The following is a 23,498-nucleotide window of genomic DNA, read 5'->3' on the forward strand; positions in this document are numbered from 1 at the left end:
GCATTCTCTACTGGCTCCGACAAATGAAGTTATCAACCCAACCCAATCCAGTTTATTAGTGGACCGAGTTGGATCCAGACATTTGACTCCACTATAAAGAGAGAGAGATTTGGATCAAATTAGTTCCCGAACCAAACCTTGTCCATAGGCAAAGCTCTGATCCAAGTTTTAAGGCAAAGGATTAGGACATTTTCCTTTGGATTTATTGGATAAGCAAAACACTATTTATGTGGCACCGACCGGACCAAGAACACGAGACTAAGAAAGAAAGCTGATGAAAAGCAATGACAAATCACCATTGCATTTTTCAACATGCATGCAGCATAACTGCATGACTGCATCTAAAGAGAGAAGGTTGAAACAATATATACCCTTCCCACCCCAAAATTAGGAAAAGGTAAGAAGAGTCTAAATTATGTACAGATACACCCACAACCGCTGAGAATTTTAGAGGAGAACCATGTACATTGTCCTCGTAAAAAAGCATTCAAAAGAATAGCTTGATGTAATTGCTCAGATGTAAGGGTTGATATGGGAAGAGTAGTCCCTGATGCCAGCCCCCTCCCACCCCATCCATTCCTCCCACAAATCCCAGCTTGGGTCACACATCCCCCTCATCGGTTCGTAGGCGCAGCCATCGTCGCTCCATTCCTGTGTCTCCCATTGCTCCCTTTCCTCCTCGGCTTGCCTCAAGGAGCTCATCACAATCTGAAGAGGAATCCAATCAAATATGGTCACAGTTTATAAATATAAAATTTATAGATAGCAACCAAATATAAAAGATTAGAAATGATTTCGTATTCGGTGGAAGAAAAACCCAATTATGGCGCCCACTCAAAGCAGTACTTTCTTTATGTTCTACCATTACCAAAAGTTTAAAAATTGATGAGTCTAATTCGACCCAGAGAAAGAAAAAAAAGGGGCATTCGATCTGGACGAAATGTTTCCGTAGTGGCCATTTTTTCTTAAAAAATACCAATATGAAAAATTTAAGAATTTTCTCAAGGGATTTTGGGGGACAAAGGGGGAAGGGTGGAGAATACTTACATCATAGGCTTCGTTGATCCGATGAAACTGAACGCCGCAATTGCTTCCTTTGCATACGTCTGGATGGTACTGTGAACAAAAATAATTTAATTTATTTTAGGAAAAAAACCAAACAAAGAAAAAATTTAAACACAAACTACTCAATAAACTCATATCATCCTACCCCTCACTTGCAACTAACTCAAATAGATCATATAGTTTAAAAATAAACAAAAAAAAAAAAAATCCATCATTTCCGTAAACTCACCTTACAAAAAAAAAAAAAAAAATCGAAACAAAGACCAATTAGAAGAAGAAATCGTTCGATTTTTTTTTTAACTTCAAAAACCACCACAATTCCTTTTTCTTCCTCCTAAAGCTTAAATTTTAAGAATCACCGACAATCGATAACCTTTAGTATATTAATATTGTCGTCATTTCATTAAAATCTTAAAAAATCACTAACAAAATCAGATGAAGCCAAAAAAAAAAAAAAAAGCGGAAAAAAAAGGACACGAACCCGAAGAGCGAGGTGCCGGTAAGCCTTCCTGACCTCCTCCTCGGAGGCACCTGGCTCGATCCGCAGCGTCCGGTACTGCTCCCTCAAGCTCCCGGCGGCAGCGGCGGCGGAGCACCGAACCCCCTTCCTCCTCCCCTTCAACGCCCCCCAAGTCCTCCTCCCCACCCAACTCGCCGACGACGAAGCCCCGAACGATCCCGTCGTCCCCATCGAGATCGCCATAACACCCAAAGACAGATCTATAGAGAGAGAAATCTAAAGCAAGTCGAAGTACACCGCGAGTGGAGTTGCCACAGAAACGCACTTCGCCAGAAAGATGATGCCCCTCTCCGAGTCCCCGGTCTCGTTTATATATTAAAGAGCGAGCGAAAGCGAGGGGGTTCTCAAAAAGACCGGACCCAGCCACCGCTTGCGTGGCACGTGTGCAGACGAAACGCTCGTCCTTATCCCCTTCTTTTTTTTCTATTTCAGCAACAAAAGTAACTAAATTCACCTACTTTTAGAATCCATCAACCTCCCACGGTCTACACCAAACGTTGGGCAGGGCCCCGCGTTTTAGTGGTAGGTCTGGTTTTGGGTTAAAAAAAAAAAAAAGAAAGAAAGAAAGGACGCGTTATTCTGTTTTTGCCGTCTTAAATTCTCCGTTCTTGAGCGTTATTCCACGTAGATTTGGAACTTGGAGACAATAATCCTAATCTTTTTTTTTTCCCCACTTTTGTCGATCTATTATATCCGGTTCTGATGGCCACGTGGAGGTCATTTGAAAGGCCAGTCTCCACACGTGTAAGTTCATCATTTGTTCTCAATTTTATTTTTTTCTCATTTATTCTGTTTCTATTTTTCTTTGGATAACATTCGGACCTTAAATTCTGGATGGATTAGTTGCGGATAAGAACGACCAGGTTTTCGGGGATGCCGTTTTTATCCAGCACGTGTTCCTCGCGTAGCATTATTTTTAATATTTTTGGAAAAATCTTCGAAAATATCGACCTCGCATCAAGTATTACGTGTCTCCAAGTTCTTGGCCATGGCCCTTCTTTTTTTTGGTAGTAGGCCATGACCTTTCAAACTTTCCCCTGTCGTCATCTTCTCATAAGATCCGACCCTAGTTAAAATTAAATATTTGAAAAATATGATTCGTTGAGACGTAGCTGTCAGGGAACTAATCATGCATAATTTATTGATAGGAAACGCCGTGAAAGAATTTCTTGAATCCATCTGCTTTACTTCCACGCAAGGGACACATCATTCTATGAATTATGCATATGAGACAAAATATATCGCAGGAGATATGGATTCCTGTTTAATAAATAATAAACAAAGATTAAAAGATATTCTGAAGAGAAACTTTTCCTCCTCCTCAGTTTGCCAGCGTTTCATACAAATCTTCATTGAGTGATCCGATATTATCTCTCTCCTTATCATTAACTGCCATCCATAAATGAGCATAATATCTCACTACTTTTGAGAAGAGATCTACTTTGTATGCCCTTCCCTCTGTCATTCTCTCGCTAAAAATTTCTGTCCATCCTTTCATTGCCGACTCCTTTGCATCATATGCCCCCACCTCCATCACTACCATGGGGAATCTGCAGCAGCCCGTCTTCATCTTTCTCCTCAGGTTGTCGTTGCCGAGCGATGGTGTCGAGTACCCACTCTATGTTTAATCACAAAATATAAAAAAATATAAATTAGAAAGATAAAAAGAATATCTTGGGAGCCATGACAATTGGAAGAGCAGAACAAATGACAAAAGAGAGAGGAATAAAGACGAGGATGCAGAGAAGGGAGAGAGAAGAATAAAGAAGAAGGCATCAAAGTTGACATCACGATCCATACCTCTAATTCATCAATTTGTTTATATTTTTTTTGAAAACCCATGCAAACATATATTTAACCTCATATCAATTATGTATTAAATAGATTTTAAATATTTATATAAAATTAAAAAATCCGAATAATAGTTTTCAACTAATTTTTTTGGATTAGTCTCGAATTATTGTAAATGGTATCAAAATAGGTTGAATCTATAGTCTATATATAGTAGAGGATACTATAATAAGAATCTATTGGGACTGACCACAAGATGATCATGGTGCTTGTGATTAGACTTGAATAGATATGAATCTTTAGCTTAGTAAGGATATTAGAATTTAAATGGAAGCAGTATGTCAGGATTCGTACATGCGGTCTCATATCAGCTATATATTGGATAGATTTTGGATAGTTATATAGGACCAAAGAACATGTTGATGCTAAATCCTACTCGACTATAATGGCTTGGAGGGTGCTGATCAACTCATGAAGAGATGCTGATCTATATACAGAAAGAAAAAAAAATTAGCTCTGGCCAAACCCTTCGTATCTAAGTCAAAAAAAAACTTTAGAATAACAACAGTAAAGAGAAAATATAAATGAAGATTAAATTGTAGAATATTTTTATATTCTTGTCAACTTGATTCTATTTTGCCTTCATGGTGCGGACACCAGAGCCATCAAAAATCGGCAACATAATTTAAGTTCGATTTGGATCGAAGAAGCCTCATTAAATTGATTCTACTTCAGTTATTTATTTTCAGTCAATAAATTTTAATGCATTTGGCTTTGGGTCCATAGGGCCATACTTGGATTTGTCCACGTCACCTTTGGAGCCACCACTCTCCACATGCCAAGAGAAGATTATGCATGCCAGCATATGCCGTGCTCATGCCAAGTTGTGTCAAGCATCAAGCACCCATATGAAATTCCATTTCTTCCTTAGAATTCCTTAAGAGTTCTTGGCTACTTACTTATTTTGTTGAAGGCTGATTTCTTTCCTATGGTAGATTATAATGCTTTACTTTTTTGTGGAGGGTTGATTTCTTCCTTGTAAAAATAAGAGATTCCTAAACAAATAGGACCCTTAGAGTCCTATATAAATCCTTGTATCTTTCATGAAAAAAAACAATGAATGATTTTTACAAACTCCACAAATACTTGTGTTAATCGCTCCGAGAGGGAGAGGGTGTGAGACCCAAAATCGCCCCACAAGGGGAGGGTATGAGGCCCACTTTCTATCCTATTCCTTCTACTTAAGATTCAGTGTTCCTGCGACTCTGATCGACTCCACCATCTACCCACGCAAGCCTATTCCGTCAAGAGAAGATCTGTCTCCTCCAGAATTTTCATCTGTCGTGCTGAGAGAAGGAGTGATTTCTTATTCTACAGATCATATGCTGTCAAGGACCTTCGTTCCTTAACAGTTGATCTTTGATTTTTTTTTTTTTAATTCGATGTTGGTAAAGACCTAGTTCTTTATCGATGGATCTGTTTGGTTAAAAGATTAAGAGCCCTAATCAGAGTAGTTTCTTAACTACCACGATCCGGATTCTTATCATCTTCATGGATTTTCTCACGGGTTTAATGTTTTATTTTCTCTCGTTCCATTCTTATTTCTTTTTTTTGCATCTACTCGTGAGCATGTTTAATTTCTGCTATCTGTTTATGAAATTTTCTATTACTAATTGTTTACTGATCTCTCGAATGGCATTCGTCTGTATCATTTAGATTGATCTCGCTTTAGTCTCGTATCAATCAATCACGCCTCCTGAGCAGAGTATAGGCAACTATACTGTCTGTCCTGGGAATAATAAGCCCCTGGCCGGACGTGATTTGTTGTTGATGAACAGAAGAGAGCTTGATTATTAGGATTGATTTTCTTTTTAGGATTGTCCCGCATCAATTTGGTATCAGAGCCAGGTTGATTAGGGCTTTAGTTTAAATTCAGCAATTTAAATTTTTGCAAGTTAAATTTTCGCACTCTAAATTTCGTACTTTACTTTCAAGCATTTTAATTTTATTGCACCTTATTTCTGCATCTTAGAGTTGCATGACCACTAGATCAGGTACCTGGTACCAACATCCTACTTCCCCACCCAACACCAATATGGATCCCAATATAGCAGCCATCATTAATGCTCTGACTGAAAAGTTTGATGACATGAAAAATTTTATAAAAGCCATGGATGAGAGAATAGTGGTATTAGAAGAAGCTAGGCAGAAACAACCTGAACCTGAGTCTCTCCGACTACCTATAGGACAAAGAGGTAGGAATCTAGAACTTGATCGACCTATAGGGGCACGTCCGCACCATAACCAGTTCGATCAAGATGAGCATATTCTTAGGAATGTGAAAGTCGAAGCCCCAAGTTTTGATGGTTGTCTAGATCCGAGAGAGTACCTAGATTGGGAATCAGGTATGGACCACTATTTTGGATGGTATGAAATGTCTGAAGCAAGGAGAGTTAGATTTGTTAGGATGAAATTGATGAGGCAAGCCCGACTTTATTGGGAAAGTGTAGAGCGTCTTCTCAATCAGAGAAGACAAGATCCGATAGAAACCTGGGATGAGATGAAAGAAAAACTCAGAGAGAAGTACCTCCCCACCTCTTACCAACAAAGACTTTTAGATCAATGGCAGAGGCTTACTCAAGGGAATAGATCAGTCACCGAGTATATCACGAGATTTGATGAATACCTCATGAGATGTGGAGTAGCCGAAGATAGAGTTGTTACCTTATCTCGATTTAGAGCTGGATTACGAGAGGATATTCAGCGTGAGCTCTTTCTGCGAGAGGTAACCACGTTGGAACAAGCTTATCAACTTGCCTTAGATTTTGAAAGATTTTCTAGATATTCGACTCCCCATCGTCCTGAACTCAACCGAGTAACCCCTTCTGGATCGAGACCTAATATTAATCAAACTCCTAGTAACAGACCTCCACTTACAAATCCTATTGGGAGAAAAGAAGATAAAGAAAAAGGAGCTATAGGAGAGTTATCAAAAGGAAGTAGTTCTCGATCTCATTGCTTCAAGTGCCATGGTTACGGTCACTTTGCTGCACAATGCCCCAACCGATCATTATTCGTAGAAGAATTAGAAGGAGAAACTCTAGAAAATATTGAGGAGGAAGTTTATGAAGCTGATCCAGATTTAGCCGAGCAATTTGAGAGTACTGAGGACATCCTAGGTTATGCCACACCTGAGTCTGACCTTAGGCTTGGAGTCGTTAGGTATGTACTAGCCCAAACTAAGGAAAGTGAAGACTGGCGTAGGACCTCTATTTTCCATACCTTCATAAAATTTGGCGATAAAATTTGTAAGGTGATCATTGATAGCGGTAGCTGTATCAACGCCATCTCCACCGACACGGTTAAGCGATTAGGATTAACTCCTGTAGATCATCCTAGTCCATACCGTGTGTCTTGGATTGATTCCTCCTCTATTCCCATCAAATTTAGATGTCGTGTGCCCATCCAGCTTCATTCCTATCAGGATCATGTGTGGTGCGATGTCTTACCCATGGAAGTCGGAAGTATCATATTAGGTCGGCCTTGGCTATTCGACAATGATGTTACGATTTATGGCCGTACCAACTCCTGCAGCTTTACTCATCAGGGTAAGAAGATCACGATTAATCCTTCCCCACCTAAGGCTACTAATAGAAAGATAGACGATGGACCAAAAGAAAATCTTAAGAAGAAAAGCCTCAATCTGATAGGTGCTAAAGAATTAGAGACGATCATGAGTGAAGGATCACCAGTTTGGATGCTTGTTGCTAAAGAAGTTGTTGGTTTTGATAAGATTAAAGAAAATTATGAGGAGTGTCCAGATTTTGGTGACATACTTACCGCTTTACGTAAGGGGCCATCTAGAGAACGTAGTGAATATACCCTTCAGGATGGTTACCTATTTAGAGAAACTAGGCTGTGTATCCCCCGTACATCTTTGAGAAATTTTTTAGTTTGGGAATTACATGCTGGAGGATTAGCTGGACACTTTGGTAGGAATAAAACTATAGAGTTGGTAGAAGCCCAGTTCTTTTGGCCAAGCTTGAAAAGAGATGTCGCCCGAATTGTTGCCCAATGTAGAACATGTGCCGTGGCCAAGCAGAGAAAACAAAACATCGGCTTATATACACCCTTACCTATACCAGACTGTCCTTGGCAAGATGTTAGTATGGATTTTGTTTTGGGATTACCTAGGACAGCCAGGAAGCATGATTCTATTCTAGTGGTTGTAGATAGATTTTCAAAAATGGCCCATTTCTTGCCCTGTTGCCAAACGTCTGATGCGTCGAAAGTTGCAAGGATATACTTTGATGAGATTGTTAGACTACATGGATTGCCTAAAACCATTGTTTCTGATAGGGATGTTAGATTTATGAGTTACTTTTGGAAAACCCTATGGCATCTTTTAGGCACAAAACTAAAGTTTTCTTCTGCCTATCATCCGCAAACAGACGGTCAGACCGAAGTGGTTAATAGGAGTCTTGGAAATCTTTTGCGTTGCTTGATTGGGGAACATATGGGTAACTGGGATCTTTTGCTGCCCCGAGCCGAATTTGCATATAATAGCTCTGTTAATAGGTCCATTGGCATGAGTCCTTTTGAAGTAGTTCATGGATATCAACCTAGAAAACCAATAGACCTCATCCCACTACCCATGCATGCTAGGATTTCCGAATCTGCAGAGTCATTTGCACAGCATGTCAAGAGTCTGCATAAAGAGTCAGTAAAAAAATTAGTATGAGTAATAAAGTTTATAAACAGAATGCAGATTCTCATCGACGTGTTCAAGTGTTTGCAGAGGGAGACTATGTGATGGTTCGATTGAGGCCTGAACGGTTTCCTCCCGGAACCGTGAAGAAGTTACATGCCCGAGGAGCAGGTCCGTTTAAGATCATAAAGAAAATCGGATCAAATGCGTATGTTGTGGACCTACCTTCTGATTTTGAAATTAGCTCTACTTTTAACATTACAGATCTTGTCGCCTATAAAAAACCAACTCGGATACCTAGTGAGCCATTTGAGCCTGAACCAACCTTTGAGAGCGAACCTATCCCTGAGTGTCCACCAGCCAAAATGTCAGCAAAACACGATCAGATTGAGAGAATTTTGGATGAGCAGATCCTTTCCACCCGGAGTCGAGGCTATCAGCGATATCTGGTCAGATGGCGAGGTCGACCGGAGTCTGAAGATACCTGGATCACTCGAGAAGAGCTGCAACGCATTGATCCCGATCTACTTGAGCGTCACCAGAGCGAAATCGACCCACACTCGACAGGGTCGAGTTTTTCCCACCTCGGGAGAATTGGTGCGGACACCAGAGCCATCAAAAATCGGCAACATAATTTAAGTTCGATTTGGATTGAAGAAGCCTCATTAAATTGATTCTACTTCAGTTATTTATTTTCAGTCAATAAATTTTAATGCATTTGGCTTTGGGTCCATAGGGCCATACTTGGATTTGTCCACGTCACCTTTGGAGCCACCACTCTCCACATGCCAAGAGAAGAATATGCATGCCAGCATATGCCGTGCTCATGCCAAGTTGTGTCAAGCATCAAGCACCCACATGAAATTCCATTTCTTCCTTAGAATTCCTTAAGAGTTCTTGGCTACTTACTTATTTTGTTGAAGGCTGATTTCTTTCCTATGGTAGATTATAATGCTTTACTTTTTTGTGGAGGGTTGATTTCTTCCTTGTAAAAATAAGAGATTCCTAAACAAATAGGACCCTTAGAGTCCTATATAAATCCTTGTATCTTTCATGAAAAAAAACAATGAATGATTTTTACAAACTCCACAAATACTTGTGTTAATCGCTCCGAGAGGGAGAGGGTGTGAGACCCAAAATCGCCCCACAAGGGGAGGGTGTGAGGCCCACTTTCTATCCTATTCCTTCTACTTAAGATTCAGTGTTCCTGCGACTCTGATCGACTCCACCATCTACCCACGCAAGCCTATTCCGTCAAGAGAAGATCTGTCTCCTCCAGAATTTTCATCTGTCGTGCTGAGAGAAGGAGTGATTTCTTATTCTACAGATCATATGCTATCAAGGACCTTCGTTCCTTAACAGTTGATCTTTGATTATTTTTTTTTTAATCCGATGTTGGTAAAGACCTAGTTCTTTATCGATAGATCTGTTTGGTTAAAAGATTAAGAGCCCTAATCAGAGTAGTTTCTTAACTACCACGATCCGGATTCTTATCATCTTCATGGATTTTCTCACGGGTTTAATGTTTTATTTTCTCTCGTTCCATTCTTATTTCTTTTTTTTGCATCTACTCGTGAGCATGTTTAATTTCTGCTATCTGTTTATGAAATTTTCTATTACTAATTGTTTACTGATCTCTCGAATGACATTCGTCTGTATCATTTAGATTGATCTCGCTTTAGTCTCGTATCAATCAATCACGCCTCCTGAGCAGAGTATAGGCAACTATACTGTCTGTCCTGGGAATAATGAGCCCCTGGCCGGACGTGATTTGTTGTTGACGAACAGAAGAGAGCTTGATTATTAGGATTGATTTTCTTTTTAGGATTGTCCCGCATCACTTCACCTGAGCTTTCTTAGATCAATCATTTCACCTTAGTCTTGTTAGGTCGATTTTATCACCTCAACCTTTTTATCTAGGTTTTCTCATGTTAGCCTTAGGAGTTCAACCTTTGGGAGCTTGGCCTTTAGGAGTTTGATTTTTAGATTTCTCATCTTAATATTGGCCTTATAAAGGGACGATAGGGATTTTCGGGTAGGGCCGCTTGAATCCACTCAAGAGCTCGATCTTTATTTCTCCCATTTTTTTTTTTTTTTTATTCTCTAATTTCTAACTGACTTGAGCATAAGAGAGTTTTTTATCGAAAAAAACTTTAGCAAGTAAACTTCTGTGCAGGCTGGCGTTCAAACTCAAGAGCCTTGGTAGTATCACTGACCCCAGCTTATTTTGGGCCCTATCGACCTGAGTCTAACCTTGAAGTTCCACAGTAACAAAACCCAAATAATACTTTACACTAGTTTTTTTTTTGATAAGGAATCTTTACACTAGTTTTTTTTAGATAAGGTTCTGGGTTGTTATGTATTCTCGTCAAAAGGAATTTTATAAAACCTATTCCTCTACTCTGTTTTCTAACCATTATATGGTCTCAATGCAATTTTCTCCATCATGGACCTCGAGGATCACTTCTTTTCCGCTGATTTTCCCTTGTCTGATTCAAGAAGCAAGGAAAAAGAGATTTAATAATTAGATAGGGAGTGATTAAGGGACAGGAGAGGGGGTTTTTTGGAAATGGCAGTGGCCATGGGAGAGGAGAACGAGGCAGTGCTCTGAGAACGGATATTCAAGAGGAAGGCGAACATTTGAAATGCTGCCACCTTTTCTCTTCCTTTGGGGTGGATTCGGATGGGGCTCGACTTCAAGATCTCTCTTCTTTTTTATTAGTTATAACCATTTCTATTTAGCTCGAGGTCTCATGAAATTTCACTTAAAATTTTAACTAGCCCAGCAGCGGTGTGTCCCAAACAAAATAAAATGCGGCGGTGATCTATTCATACGCACCTCTCTCCATGTATATTCAGGGCATATTTCGTTGGAGGAGTCGAACTCTGAAATGGGAATGGAATCAGCGATTTCTATTCTAGCTATTTGGTTTGAGAGGTTTCATTTCCATTATGATTCCAAGAATATGGAAATACTTCAATCCTCAATCCAATCTCTACTCTCCATTAGGATTTCAACCCCATTTCCATTCAGAAGTCATCCATGAACCAAACACATAAAAAAACATTATCATTCTGGTTCCTATTCCAATCTATTCTAATTACAATTCCAATTCATGAACCATGTATGCTCTCAGTCCCTTTCATTCTTTCTGCTCATGTGTCCATAACATTTTAACTTTTCAACCTCTCCATCCGAAAGAACGCACAAGATGGTAGCTCGCATCAAAGGTTAAAAACTACATTCAAAAATGAGAATAAATATTAAATGGCTTGCCATGGTTCCATTACTCTTCGCCTGTATCTTGAATCCGTGGCTTAATTAGGTAGCATGTGCTCAATGTTGTTACTTAATTAGGTAGCATGTGATGGTGCTCAATGTTAAGTGGTCATAGCTGCGTCCTTGCGTTCCTCAATGTTAAGTGCTCAATGTTGTTACTTCAAATTTTAGATTTTTTTTTTTTTTTTTTTTTTAAGACATTGCATTTCGTTGAAATGATTAATCGTCCCCCATCATTATTTTTTAAATAAAAATGTCGATCGGGAGTCTGTTTAATTAAGGAAAGAGAAAGGCGAGGAAAGATGGCGATGCAGCGTAATCCCAAGGCTGAGGGATCGCAAGTTTCACACATATAATTATTTTATTGTCTAAATGGTGTCACAGCCAAGGCAACAAATAGCTAAATAGGAGACGATATTCCGCATGTCTAGTTATATATTAGAGTATATCAGACCAATCCACAGAAGGCTCATCAAACTAATAATTGTGCCGAGGAACCAACAAACACGTTATTATGTGACGGAAACTTCCAAGCTTCTCTCTTCTGGTAACCCTTTCTTTCTTGAAAGGGTGTCCTTCTAGCAGTTCGATGGACCCCTGCCTCCCGCTAAGAATAGACCAATGAACGCCGCGTCACGTTGTGTTTGATGGAGAGGTGACTCGGCTCCATGGGTAGACCCCTCAGAAAACGCCACCACGAAACCTAAAGAGCTCCAGTAGGTTTCCTAAGCCTGGCGTCCCCTTGCGGTGTATGATAAATAATTAATTCAGCTCTTCAGAGATTGGGCAGGCCAATAAACCAATCAAAACCGTCTTGTTTAAGCTTGTGCTGCCATCCCTGTTCGGCTCCATGAAGAGAGACCCCGGATAGCAAGATATCGAAGGACTACAATTCGAAAGTGTTTGATTTGCGGTCGAAATTGAAATGAAAATTCAAATGGATTGGAATCGAAATTAGAATGGCCAAAATTCCTTGAAGCATTTGGTTTGTGATGGAATCGGAATGAAAATTTGAATTAAGAGAGGGTGGGGATTGAGTTTTAGGTAGATTGAGCATTCTCATTCTACCCCAAAATTAGAGTCGATCGGAATGAAACTCTTCCCAACCAAATAGTTGGACTATTTCCATTTTGATTTCAAACCCCAACTCCCTCCAACTAAACACCTCCTTAAATCCCATCAACACTCTAAGCATTTTTCTGCATCAACTTTGAGAATTCTGGATTTGTGATGGAGATTGCTATTTTTACATGTATGCAACACCTATGTATGTGTATATATGCCGATCTTCAGTCGGGACAAAGCCAAATTTAAAAAAAAAAATCGTCTTCTCTTTTTTTTAGGCTTTTCTACCAAAATAACCCCCATTTTAAAAATAAATTATCAAAATAATACTCTTTCCAAACTATTTACGGAATTACTGTCTGTAGACAAAGTCGCCTTATCAACGCTAGCTGGAGGGACATGGAGGGATAGTGTGGCCAGTACAAAGTTGCTCTATAATAGGATGACTATATAAGTCGTCCTACTATAAGGCGACTTTATGCATCGCCTTACCATAGGCGCCCTATGGTAGGGCGATTCACTGAGACAACCTGAGCCCCTAAAACCCGAGAACATCATTTCTTAAAACCCCTCGCTCTCTTCTTTCTCCACGTTGAAACCCTGCAACTTTAAAACCCTGCGGCTGAGTCTCAGCTCCTCGTTCTTTCTCTCGTACGGGCAGAAGGGTGCTCGATCTCTCCCTCTCTCTCTATCACTTTTCCTCTCCCTCAGCTCCCCCATCTCCCGTCCGTGGGCGGGCTTCCTCAACTCTTCTCCATCGGTTGATTAGTCCACATAGATTGATCATTTATTTTGTTCTTTTCACTTCTTATTCTTTTTTTTTCATCCTTTTTTAGAGATATGTGGGGAAGGAGAGCTCCCGAGAGAGATCGGAGGGGTTTATTAGGTTCCTATTGGGGTTTTCTCTCAAGGCATTTGGTGTGAGTTGGTTCCTTGAGGTTTTGAGAGCTTAATCTTGCTAGAAGCATGATATAGTTTTAGGGTTTGGAGATTTTTTATCGAAAGGATTCTTCTTTGTCAACAAAAAATTGCAAATTATGGATTCTGCTCTCATGATAATATGAATGATACCAAATCCATGGTGTGAGACTTGCCCTAGGTTTTTGAAAATCTGTGGTATGAGACTTGTACTAGGTCTGCCTTTCAAACTTAGTGACTCAATAATTGGTTTTGGTTATTTTGAAAATCTTAGCCTGTTCTTTTATTCAACATGTGTAGAGAATTTGATCCCAATCATGATATTGATATTAAGTACTTCCTCCTAGTAAACATATGTTCATATGTTTATGCAATTACTCCTCACAACAATTTTCGAAAAATGAATCCAAGACTAGTCATTGTTATCTTCCATTGGGATGGGACATGATGCTAATTATAATAGTGGAAGGACCCGAATGACCATGGTGGATGTAATGCAATGTATCAAGAACTTGTATGGGTTTGCTATGCTGTCACTGGATGGAACCCTAATCACTATAAAATTTTTTTAGTATGTAGATTTTCAATTCATACTGTTGGATAATATTTGACTGTACGTATCGAAGATAATCAAAACACGTACACCATCTTGGGCATCCCATCACAGGAGATTTTTCTGACAGTTGAAATTTTTATCGATCCAGTTGCAGTAGGAGTTTCAGATGGGGTGAACAGTATGTGAGTGTCTCAGTCTATATCTGCTCTATTTGCACAGTCAGGCATGGGGAGATCTCTACTTGATGCATCTTCAATAGCCGATGAAGTTGGGTATGAGTATGGAGGCACCCTTGCATATACGGTTGATAGACCAGCAGCATCTGTAACTGATAGTCCTCAGTACATGGTAGGGGCAGAGGCTGCATATCAATATTGGAGTAACGCCGTATTTGATGATGTGGAGGCTGGTCATAGTTATGCGACAGCTATCATGGAGTATGTAGAGCACGAATGTAATGATCCTGTACCACTAATCAGCCACATGCATGCCATACCTGGGTTAGAGGATTGGGAACCCCAGTGGTTGATGTAACTTTATTCAAAAATGAAATCATTGTTAGTTATGATCCTAATCCTACTGATGACGAAGATGAGAATGATGATGCAGAGTCTGATGGCAGTGATAGTGGGGAGTCCAGTGCGGAAGAGGATGTCCCACCACACGAGGTATCCCTTATTTCTGAATTTGGGCTAGTTGATACGTCCAACGACGATGAGGCCACATCCCGTGGAGTGTTGCCAGAACATCCATTCTTTGGTGGGCATGAAGAGTTAAGAAAGGGAATGATTTTTCAATAGAGCAGGTCCAATGCACTATGAAAAAGGTTGCCATTCACACCCACCATATTTTCAAAGTCATTGAGTCAGATAGGATTAAATAGAGTGTTGTGTGTAAACAGTCTAATACTTACAGCTGGCATTTTAGTATATACTGTCGAACAAAGATGCAGTGATGGGAGATTACGATATATAAAGGGCCACACACATACTTAAATGTAGATGTGATACGAGATTATTCACAGCTTGATGCATGCATGATTGCTAATATCATTTGAGAATCAGTTAGGACAGAGATATCCATATCCATATCAACCTATCAAGTTTATGCATGTGATGCATGACAGTGTGAGACATCATATAGAAAGATATGGATAGCTAAACAACTTGTTATTAGCGAGCTGTTTGGAGATTGGATGGAGTCTTGAACAGATTAGGTCCTTAGCTAGCTGTAGTTTGTCATGCCAATGAGGGAACCGGAGAGATTTTACAAAAATTTCTACGATAGAGCCGAATATAGAGGTGTTCCACTGATTTTTTTGGGCATTCAATCCATGCATTTAGGGATTCTGATTCTGTCGTCCATAGATTAGTATCAACACAATACATCTATACGATCGATATAAAAATACTCTCATATAGCAGTGGAGAGGGATGAAAATGAAAGTGTCTATCCTTTGACATTTATCATTTGTGAAGATGAGAGCCATAGTAGTTGGTCATATTTTTATGGTGTTTGCACCATTATGTGGCACGTGACCATATGGGGATCAACATAATCTCATATCGACATAAAAAAATATTAGCTGCTGTTTTCGATGAATCTGTTGGATGAACAATGCGATATGGGTATCATAGATTATGCCCTAGATATATTGAGGCAAACCAAAATGGTTGATTCTATGATGTGGCATTTTTGGCTTATTTCTACCAAACTGTAAAGCAAATCAGTCCTGAAAGTTCGATCGAAGCATGTAACACGTTGAGAGAATATGGCCCAATTATTTTCAATATCTTAAAACATATCCACTTGACGATCCGAATAAATGATTGCTGGTGCATGACATGGGTGGATGTAGGTACAGAATAATAAATACAAATCTATTTGAAAGTTTCAATAAGGTATTGAAGGGCTCGCTCATTGTCCATTACTGCTCTTATTCGTCTTTCCTTTAAATGCTTGTCAAAGTGGTTTAACATCAAATGTGCAATAGCAGCATAGAGAAAGGAGGCCGGTAGGATGTTCACCGATCAGATTAGACGAAAGCTAAATAGATGCCAGCTAAAATCCAGGGAGCATGGTGTGATTAAGTATAATAACCAACTGGATTTGTATGAGATTCAATTGGGACGAAGGTAATATAGCTCTGACGAATCTGATTATTCACAGATAGTCGACTTAGGGGTGTGCCATGTACATGTCGAAAATGATAGTTACTGCACTACTTGTGCTCCTATTTGTTCGCTGTATGTGCCAGTAAGAATTTAGACTAGAAACAATTCATTGATGACTGTTATACTATTGCACATTATGAGTAGTTATATACACCTATCTTCTATCCTCCAGAGAGTCCTCATTATTAGTCCGAGTGGACTACACCTAGACTCATACTACATTCATTCATAAGACGACATGGAAAGGGACATCCACAATTGAGGAGGTTCCAAAATGACATGCATGCAATGGAAAGTCAAAATATTGTACGGTGTGGACCGTGCAAGGAGATAGGGCACAACCAGCGCAGATGCCCCCAACAGCACTGATTTATCTATTTATCATATTATGTAGACTGTCTTTATGTATTATTTGTATTTCTTTTAAAGTATTTTGGTTATGTAATCATGTCATTTAAATGTTTGAAAAAATTAATAAAATTATCCTGTTGTTAATGTTTCTTATCTTTTTTGATATTTCTTGGTCGTAAGATTGTCTTTTCATTTTGTGTCTCAGACATGGTTCAAACTCTGACATGCATTCGAGATTGACAGACCCTACCATGCTGTATCTCCAGATCCAACATCACATTAATCGTATATATTTTGGAGAGGACATGGGCCTCTTACACTGTAGACATAGAGGCTCGACCGTCATGCATGCTTGGCGGCCATGCGAGTGATTGCAGGAGTATCTTCATATCGCTGATTTTTATGGAGTATTTAGAGTATGTGATATACAACGGGACTGAGCCTTCATCTCAGCTATGGTAGAGCGATGGCATCAAGAAACTCACATTTTGCATATCCACATCGGAGCAATGACGATCACATTGTAGGATGTTACTATTCTACTCGGATTATGGATCTATGGGCATGCCATCATCGGTACTGCATAGATTATCCGGTCGGACCTCTGTGAGAAATTGTTTGGGATTACACCACTAGAGACGATGTTGTCAGGGTCTTCACTGAGATTTTACTGGCTTCGCGACATGTTCCACCACTTACCAGATGATGTGGATGATGAGATTGTGTAGAGACATGCTTGAGCATTCATTTTGTGTCTTATTGGTGATCATCTATTCATTAATAAATTTGATCCTACATACAGTTGTTGTACTTATCCTTTCTACGTGATCTCCATGCATGTGGGTAGTTGAGTTAGGATAGTGCTACTTTAACCTTCTTATATCGTGAGCTCTATAGGACCATCAGACCAGATGCACGTGAGATAGTTGGGTCATTGGTGTTGCTATAGTTTTGGATATGGGAGCATTTACACATCGGACGGCCAGAAAGGGTGCTCCTCACAGTAGAAGCCCATCAGCAGGCACCAAAAGGTGATGCAATAGGACATGACCCGTTAGATGAGAATGATGCTGGTTTTAAGGACCCATTTGGCGAGATACAGCATGATCAGGCTGATCCACTGGGGTGCAGGTATGTAATCAATAGTATTGATTTATTTATGATACATGACTGCATATTTTCACACAATAACATATTGACTTTATTTTCGACAGATGAAGGACTCAACTTACTAGTGCGAGCAATCCGATGCTGCACACAGTCATATACTATAGGGATCAGTTTGACCAGCAACGCAATGATCAGATGGTGTAGGTGCCTTACACATCAGAGATCTTGACCGCATGGCTTGAGGTATGCCGATCAGATCAGCATGTATGGAGGACACGCGCACCTCTAATTTTCTGTGACATCATAAAAATCTATTGTCCGAAGCATGTGATGCGATAATTTAGTATGCATCAGGGCATCCCCCCACCATAAGACACTCGTGATGGCCTCCATAGTCTAGATTGATGAGGATGGTATCATCATGATTGGGTTCGAGAGCATTGAAAGTATATTGATGCATAAGAGTGATCGGAGGATTTGATTGTGGCTGGTCCACCTATGCTCCCCACTATGAATTATTATGATCCATATTTGGAGTGGTATAGGACCTTCACTAGGCGATTCACATCGCCATTGATGAGTGAGTGGCCAGAGATAAGGTTCCATCCTTCGGACAACATGATGGATTTTATGAAAAGTATATTTTATTTTTTATCTTATTTTGTTATATTATTCTTGTTATACTTATGAATAATATTTATTTATTTCTTTGATAGTGACAGTTTCAGAGGATCACATCGCTATACTACCAGACAAGCAGTGGCTTTCATTCGGTCACTGTTGGGTGCAAAGATCGAGCATTTGTCAATGTCATGGATGGTCTTGTCAATACTATATGAGTTATCTCTGAAGATAGATGACTCAGTACTGTGTCATCAATGGATAATTTGAGTACCTCATCATATGCCTAACACATCTCATATCCTGGCTTCTCGAACTTTGACCTCTCTGTAGATGATGCATCTATGTCGCAAAGAATGAATGAGTCGGGAGATAAATCACAGTGACTCGATGAGCAGGATGTTGATCATATACATTGGAGGGTCAGAGGCAGGGATAGACTGAGGATTGTTTGAGATAGATGTCAAGTACATGTTAATAGGCCGAGCATGACAGCACCTCTCTCCCCATCGATTGATACTGTGCCTGAGCGATCATGGTAGCGGCCAAAGATGACACGCATCTACGAGAGACGGATGCGGAGGAGGCCCAGTACCTTTGTATATACACATCTCGATAGTTATAATAGTTGTACATATTTTTTTTGTTAATAAATTTTGTTGGTTTACATTAGTTTGAAATTAATGTTACAAATTTTTCTTATCTGAATGCACATGCTAAAGTTTTGTTGGTTCCATAAAAAATCATTTTTGAGCTTGATACAGATTATATGGTTGGAGTTTGAGATTATCTACCATCTCTAAGAGATCCTGCAAAGTTAATTATATAATTAGATTTTTCAGATGGCATATATGAACTTAGATGGATTCTGATATCTACCGCATGCTCAATTTTCTTCTGACAGAAATAAAGGAGGAATACAGAGATTCACTACAACATCAAAAACTACTTTAAGTAAATTGAGCATTTATTAAGCAGTTATGTTATTTATATATGATTCATTTATGGTATTAGACTAATATTGTTACCTTAAGAATTAATTTTGATAGATACAAAATATTTGAGAGGAGTACTATTGATTTTTATTTTTAAAAAAATTTAAGTGCATATCTTAGGAGATTCAAGAATTTTTGAAATGATAAAGATGTGTGGAGAAGGCTAAAGTTGTAAATTCAGCAAGTTGGAGGTGAAAATGATATTGTTTGGAAGTCCCAAGTTTATTCAAGATGACTTTGGATCATTGGGAGGCAATTTTGGAAGTTTCGAAACCTAAACGTTGAAGGAAATCCATTTTGGGTGAATGGGGGCAACTCTTAGGTCATCATTTTTTGAGACGGATGATGGCATGCTGAGTTTTGGGTTAGCACACAAAAAGAGACGATCTATAGACTGATCATTTTGCTAGGGGATAACTCATGGGGTAACCTCTGCTGTTCCATAGGCCTAAAATAGAAAGCCTATTTTTGCTGTCCTAAAAAAAACGACCCATGGAATAACCCTTTACTAGGATGACATGGTAGAGAATTTCAAAGTCGCTTTATTATAAGGCGACTCATATAGTTGCTTTGTGACAGAGCGACCCAAAAAGTCGCCCTACCATATGACGACTTTATGTCGTCGCTATCCAAGCTGGCTCTAAGAGTGCTGAGTCAGTACTGAAAGTCGCTCTATCGTAGGACGGCTTTGTTTTGATAATATTTTGATACATAGTTTAGAAAAAATATTATTTTGATAAATTATTTTTTAAAAAATATTATTTTGATAAAATAATCTTTTTCTTGCATGCCGCTCGTCTCATTTAATTTATCAATAAATTATAAGGTGACTTGCTACTGTTTTACGCAATAAAACATAAAGCACACAAACTCGAGACCGAAAAAACCATCCAAGGAATAATTAAGCATAATTTTCATGACCATCAACCTAACATCAACTAATACCGAGTCAAAAAGCTAGGAAGAAGTGATTCACCAGCAACTGGCAAGCAAGTCATTCACCAGAGTTTATGATCCAAAACTGTCATTCTACATAACTTAGACAAGTAGAAATGTAAAAACTCATAATTACCCCCCTATCCGGCAGTTTGAGCAGCATTTCAAACTGTGCATGCACTTTTTCTTACTCTACCCAATTCCTTCAAGTACTGCAACATTAACCCAACCCTTCCATTACTTCTCTACTGTTTTTCTCCCTCATTCACAGCATCTCTTTGTTCTCCATATCATCTTTCTCCATGGCTCCTCCCTCTGCAGCATCTTTCTCTTCCTTCTCCACATCATCGTTCTCCACACCTGCCTCCTTCGCAGCATCTTTCTCTTCCTTCTCCACATCATCTTTCTTAGCAGCCTCGGTTGTCAAATCTTCTCTACTTTCTCTTTGGAGTTTGTCACATTGACCTTCAGTGGTTTCTGATTGTTCTTTGATAACCCCATCCAAGATATGTGTCTCTTACCACTGAGGTGAGAAGCCATTGCTAGGGTGCTGTTGCACTTCACATTGCAGAGTTTGCACAACAGAAATTTCTTTTTCTGCAGTACCTCGTGCATTTTCCCATCTACTTGCATTTTCAAAGTCTTAGGACCATCAGTAGATGCATCTTCTTTGGTAGCAACAGTTGTCTTGGGCTTAAAAGCTGTTGTGCCAGTGTTCTTGGGCCCTGTTTTGCTGACCTCGAGCTTTAGTAGATTGGCCTTGTGCTTCTTGCCTTGGAGGTGTTCATTCAAACGCTCCTCACCGGTCGCAGTCACTTGACACAGAGCACAGCTCCAGTCCTTCCGGGGCTTTCGGATTTTGCCTGCTCCTGCATTTGTCGCTGCTTTTCTTTTGGTTCCAGAAAGCTTCTGCTCTGATGGCTTAACCTGCAAGAGGAATGCAAGACAAAATACTACTTCGCGGATGAAATATCAAATGCAGAAATTAAAAAATGGTAAATCAAAAGAAACAAATTTATGTTAGTTAAATCCTATAGTCTTCACATATTAAACTAAATAATAACTTCTCTTTTTTATTGTTTCAAACCTGGACGATCATGACTCATTTGGATTTCAGTACTAGATTGACAGATATACATTCAGCTGGCAATAAATTGCCTCTGAATGGGATTCTAACAAAACAATATTACAAAGTTAAACATAGAAATGATAGATTGTCTTTATTCACTAATTTAGAATATATTCTTTGTTAAATATATGTCCTAGAAGCTAAATTGGCCGACACATGTAACCTTTCTAGTGGCATAGTTTTGTAATTGAATAAAATAAGTAGGGTTAATTCTTCATTCACATAGAGTCACGTGTCCATGAATCGTTCTAGAAATTAATAAGATGATGACACACATGTTCTCAAGAGTTGAAAATTTGAGACATATGTCATTGGTGAGTAATTCCTAAATGCTCCCAGTCGATGGATCATCATGAAGACGATGATTGATCTGGTGAGATTGGTGCACAAATCACTTTTCTTTGGATAGATGAGTCTCGAGTCTACAGTATGGGGGTACTGGAGTAAGAGTGCAAGTGATTATTAGAGAACAGTGATATCGAGCATGACCAATATGAGTAGTCACATGGATGTTTATCTACTTATCAGTGACATAGTTTATGCTGCAGTGATGTGAGTAGTCCTTAGATCTGTGGTGCCTCGATCATTCATAATAGGGCTGCTATAGTTTGATGGCATCATAACTCGATCTCCTAGCCATGTGGAGCTTTGAGGTATATGTTGGCTGCAGTAGGTTCATTGTAGGAGTAGGTATGCATCTAGATGGGATCTATCAAACTTGATAGATAAAGAGTAGTCCTATGCTATTCATGAGACTGAGTTCAGAAGATCATGACCATGGCAGAGTGAATGATGAAAAATAGTTTCCATAGGATTTTACTTATGAACTTGAATCGATTGAATATTATATATGACAAGTGATGTGGTTTGACGAGTTATTCATGATCTTCGTCTTGTCAGAACTCATGATAAAAAGACAGAATCACATGGTAACTGTATCTAGAGATTCAATATTTCATTCTGCTGAGTTACCATTACATACTGCAAGTGTCACTGGTGGATTGTGAGACTCGTCCAGCGTCGTCTTGATGATCAATGACCTCTGATGGACAGAGTTGGAATTGTTCCAATCCATCGAAAGAAGTTTCAATGATATTGTGAAAGGGATTACAATATATCTCACTACCAGACAGAATAGAACTTATAAAGTCACACATAAAAGAGGTCTTTGTTCAATCAAATGGTTGATCTGTGATTATGAATCACAGAGAGATTTAATTGTTAATATAATTGATAATTGATCCAATGTAATTATTGCAATTATTAAACTTACTAAGTGTTAGTAAGTTGTAGAAGCATTAATTAACAATTTTATTACTAATTGGCTCAATTTAATTGAGCAATTGGGCTAGGATCAAGTCTAATTGAATTGGATTCAATTTGACTATATTTGGATTTGATTAGATCAAGTCTAATTGGATTATGAGATAACCTAATTGCAAGGGAGATCAAATCTTTATTTGATTTGGATTTGGGTGCCATCTAATTCCTAATGAGATTAGGATTTAATCTAGAGAGTTTGGATTCCTAATTAGGTTAGGATTTCATTCTCTTTGGATCCAATCAACTCCTGATTAGATTAGGATTGATTAGGGTTTGAATGAGGCACCAAATAAGAGCCCAATTTGACTAAGACTCTATCCTTTCCCTAGTGCCCCATATAAGCCAGGCCACATGCTTATTTTTGCGCAAAATAACCAATGCCCAAGAGGAGTTTGCGTGAAAAACATTCACGCCCTCATCCACGCAAAAAGAGGGGAGGCATCCAAGAGTTGGATGCCCCACAAACTCTTCCTTAAACCCTATCCACGTCACTTTAAAAAAGGGTTTTTAATGTGACAAAAATTCAATTTTTGTCTCTCTCTTGGCATGAGAAAAAGAGAGAAATAGTTCATCTTGCCATGGGTTTTGGAGAGGGTTTTTGAGAAGAGGCTTTTCAACATGAGAAATATGAAATTCAGATCTTGGCATGAGAAAAGGAGTGGAAGAAAGTCTTCCTCATGGGCATGAGAAAGGAAGAAGAGTCTTCCTAGTGAGTGTGGATTTGAGAGAGGAAAAGTTTCTCTTGGGAGGTATGAAAAAGAAGAGAAAAGGTTCTCTTGTATGTGGAAGAAAAGAGAAGAAAGAGTTCTTCTCTAGATCTTTAGCGTAGGGATCTCATGTGTGGGTTCTAGGAAGAAAAGGAGAGGGTCTCCTTGTAATTCTTCTTTCTCATCTTCTCCTCCTCTTCCTCCTCTACTCCATCTTCCTTAGAGAGTTTGAGAGATTGATGGAGATCA

General features: G+C 39.1%; 1 protein-coding gene and 1 pseudogene across 1 annotated transcript; both read right to left on the reverse strand.

Moving 5' to 3' along the window:
* Positions 1–272: 272 nt before the first annotated feature.
* Positions 273–1,873, reverse strand: LOC105038154 (chaperone protein dnaJ 8, chloroplastic). Its single transcript, XM_010913867.4, has 3 exons — positions 1,547–1,873; positions 1,048–1,116; positions 273–708 (listed from the first exon to the last, which is right to left on the reverse strand). The coding sequence occupies exons 1-3, from the start codon at positions 1,766–1,768 to the stop codon at positions 514–516; spliced, it is 486 nt and encodes a 161-aa protein (XP_010912169.2). The 5' UTR covers positions 1,769–1,873; the 3' UTR covers positions 273–513.
* Positions 1,874–20,242: 18,369 nt separating this feature from the next.
* Positions 20,243–21,189, reverse strand: LOC105038168 (uncharacterized; annotated as a pseudogene).
* Positions 21,190–23,498: the final 2,309 nt, after the last annotated feature.

The sequence above is a fragment of the Elaeis guineensis genome, chromosome 1 (assembly GCF_000442705.2).
Source record: "Elaeis guineensis isolate ETL-2024a chromosome 1, EG11, whole genome shotgun sequence".
Classification (NCBI taxonomy): Eukaryota; Viridiplantae; Streptophyta; class Magnoliopsida; order Arecales; family Arecaceae; genus Elaeis; species Elaeis guineensis.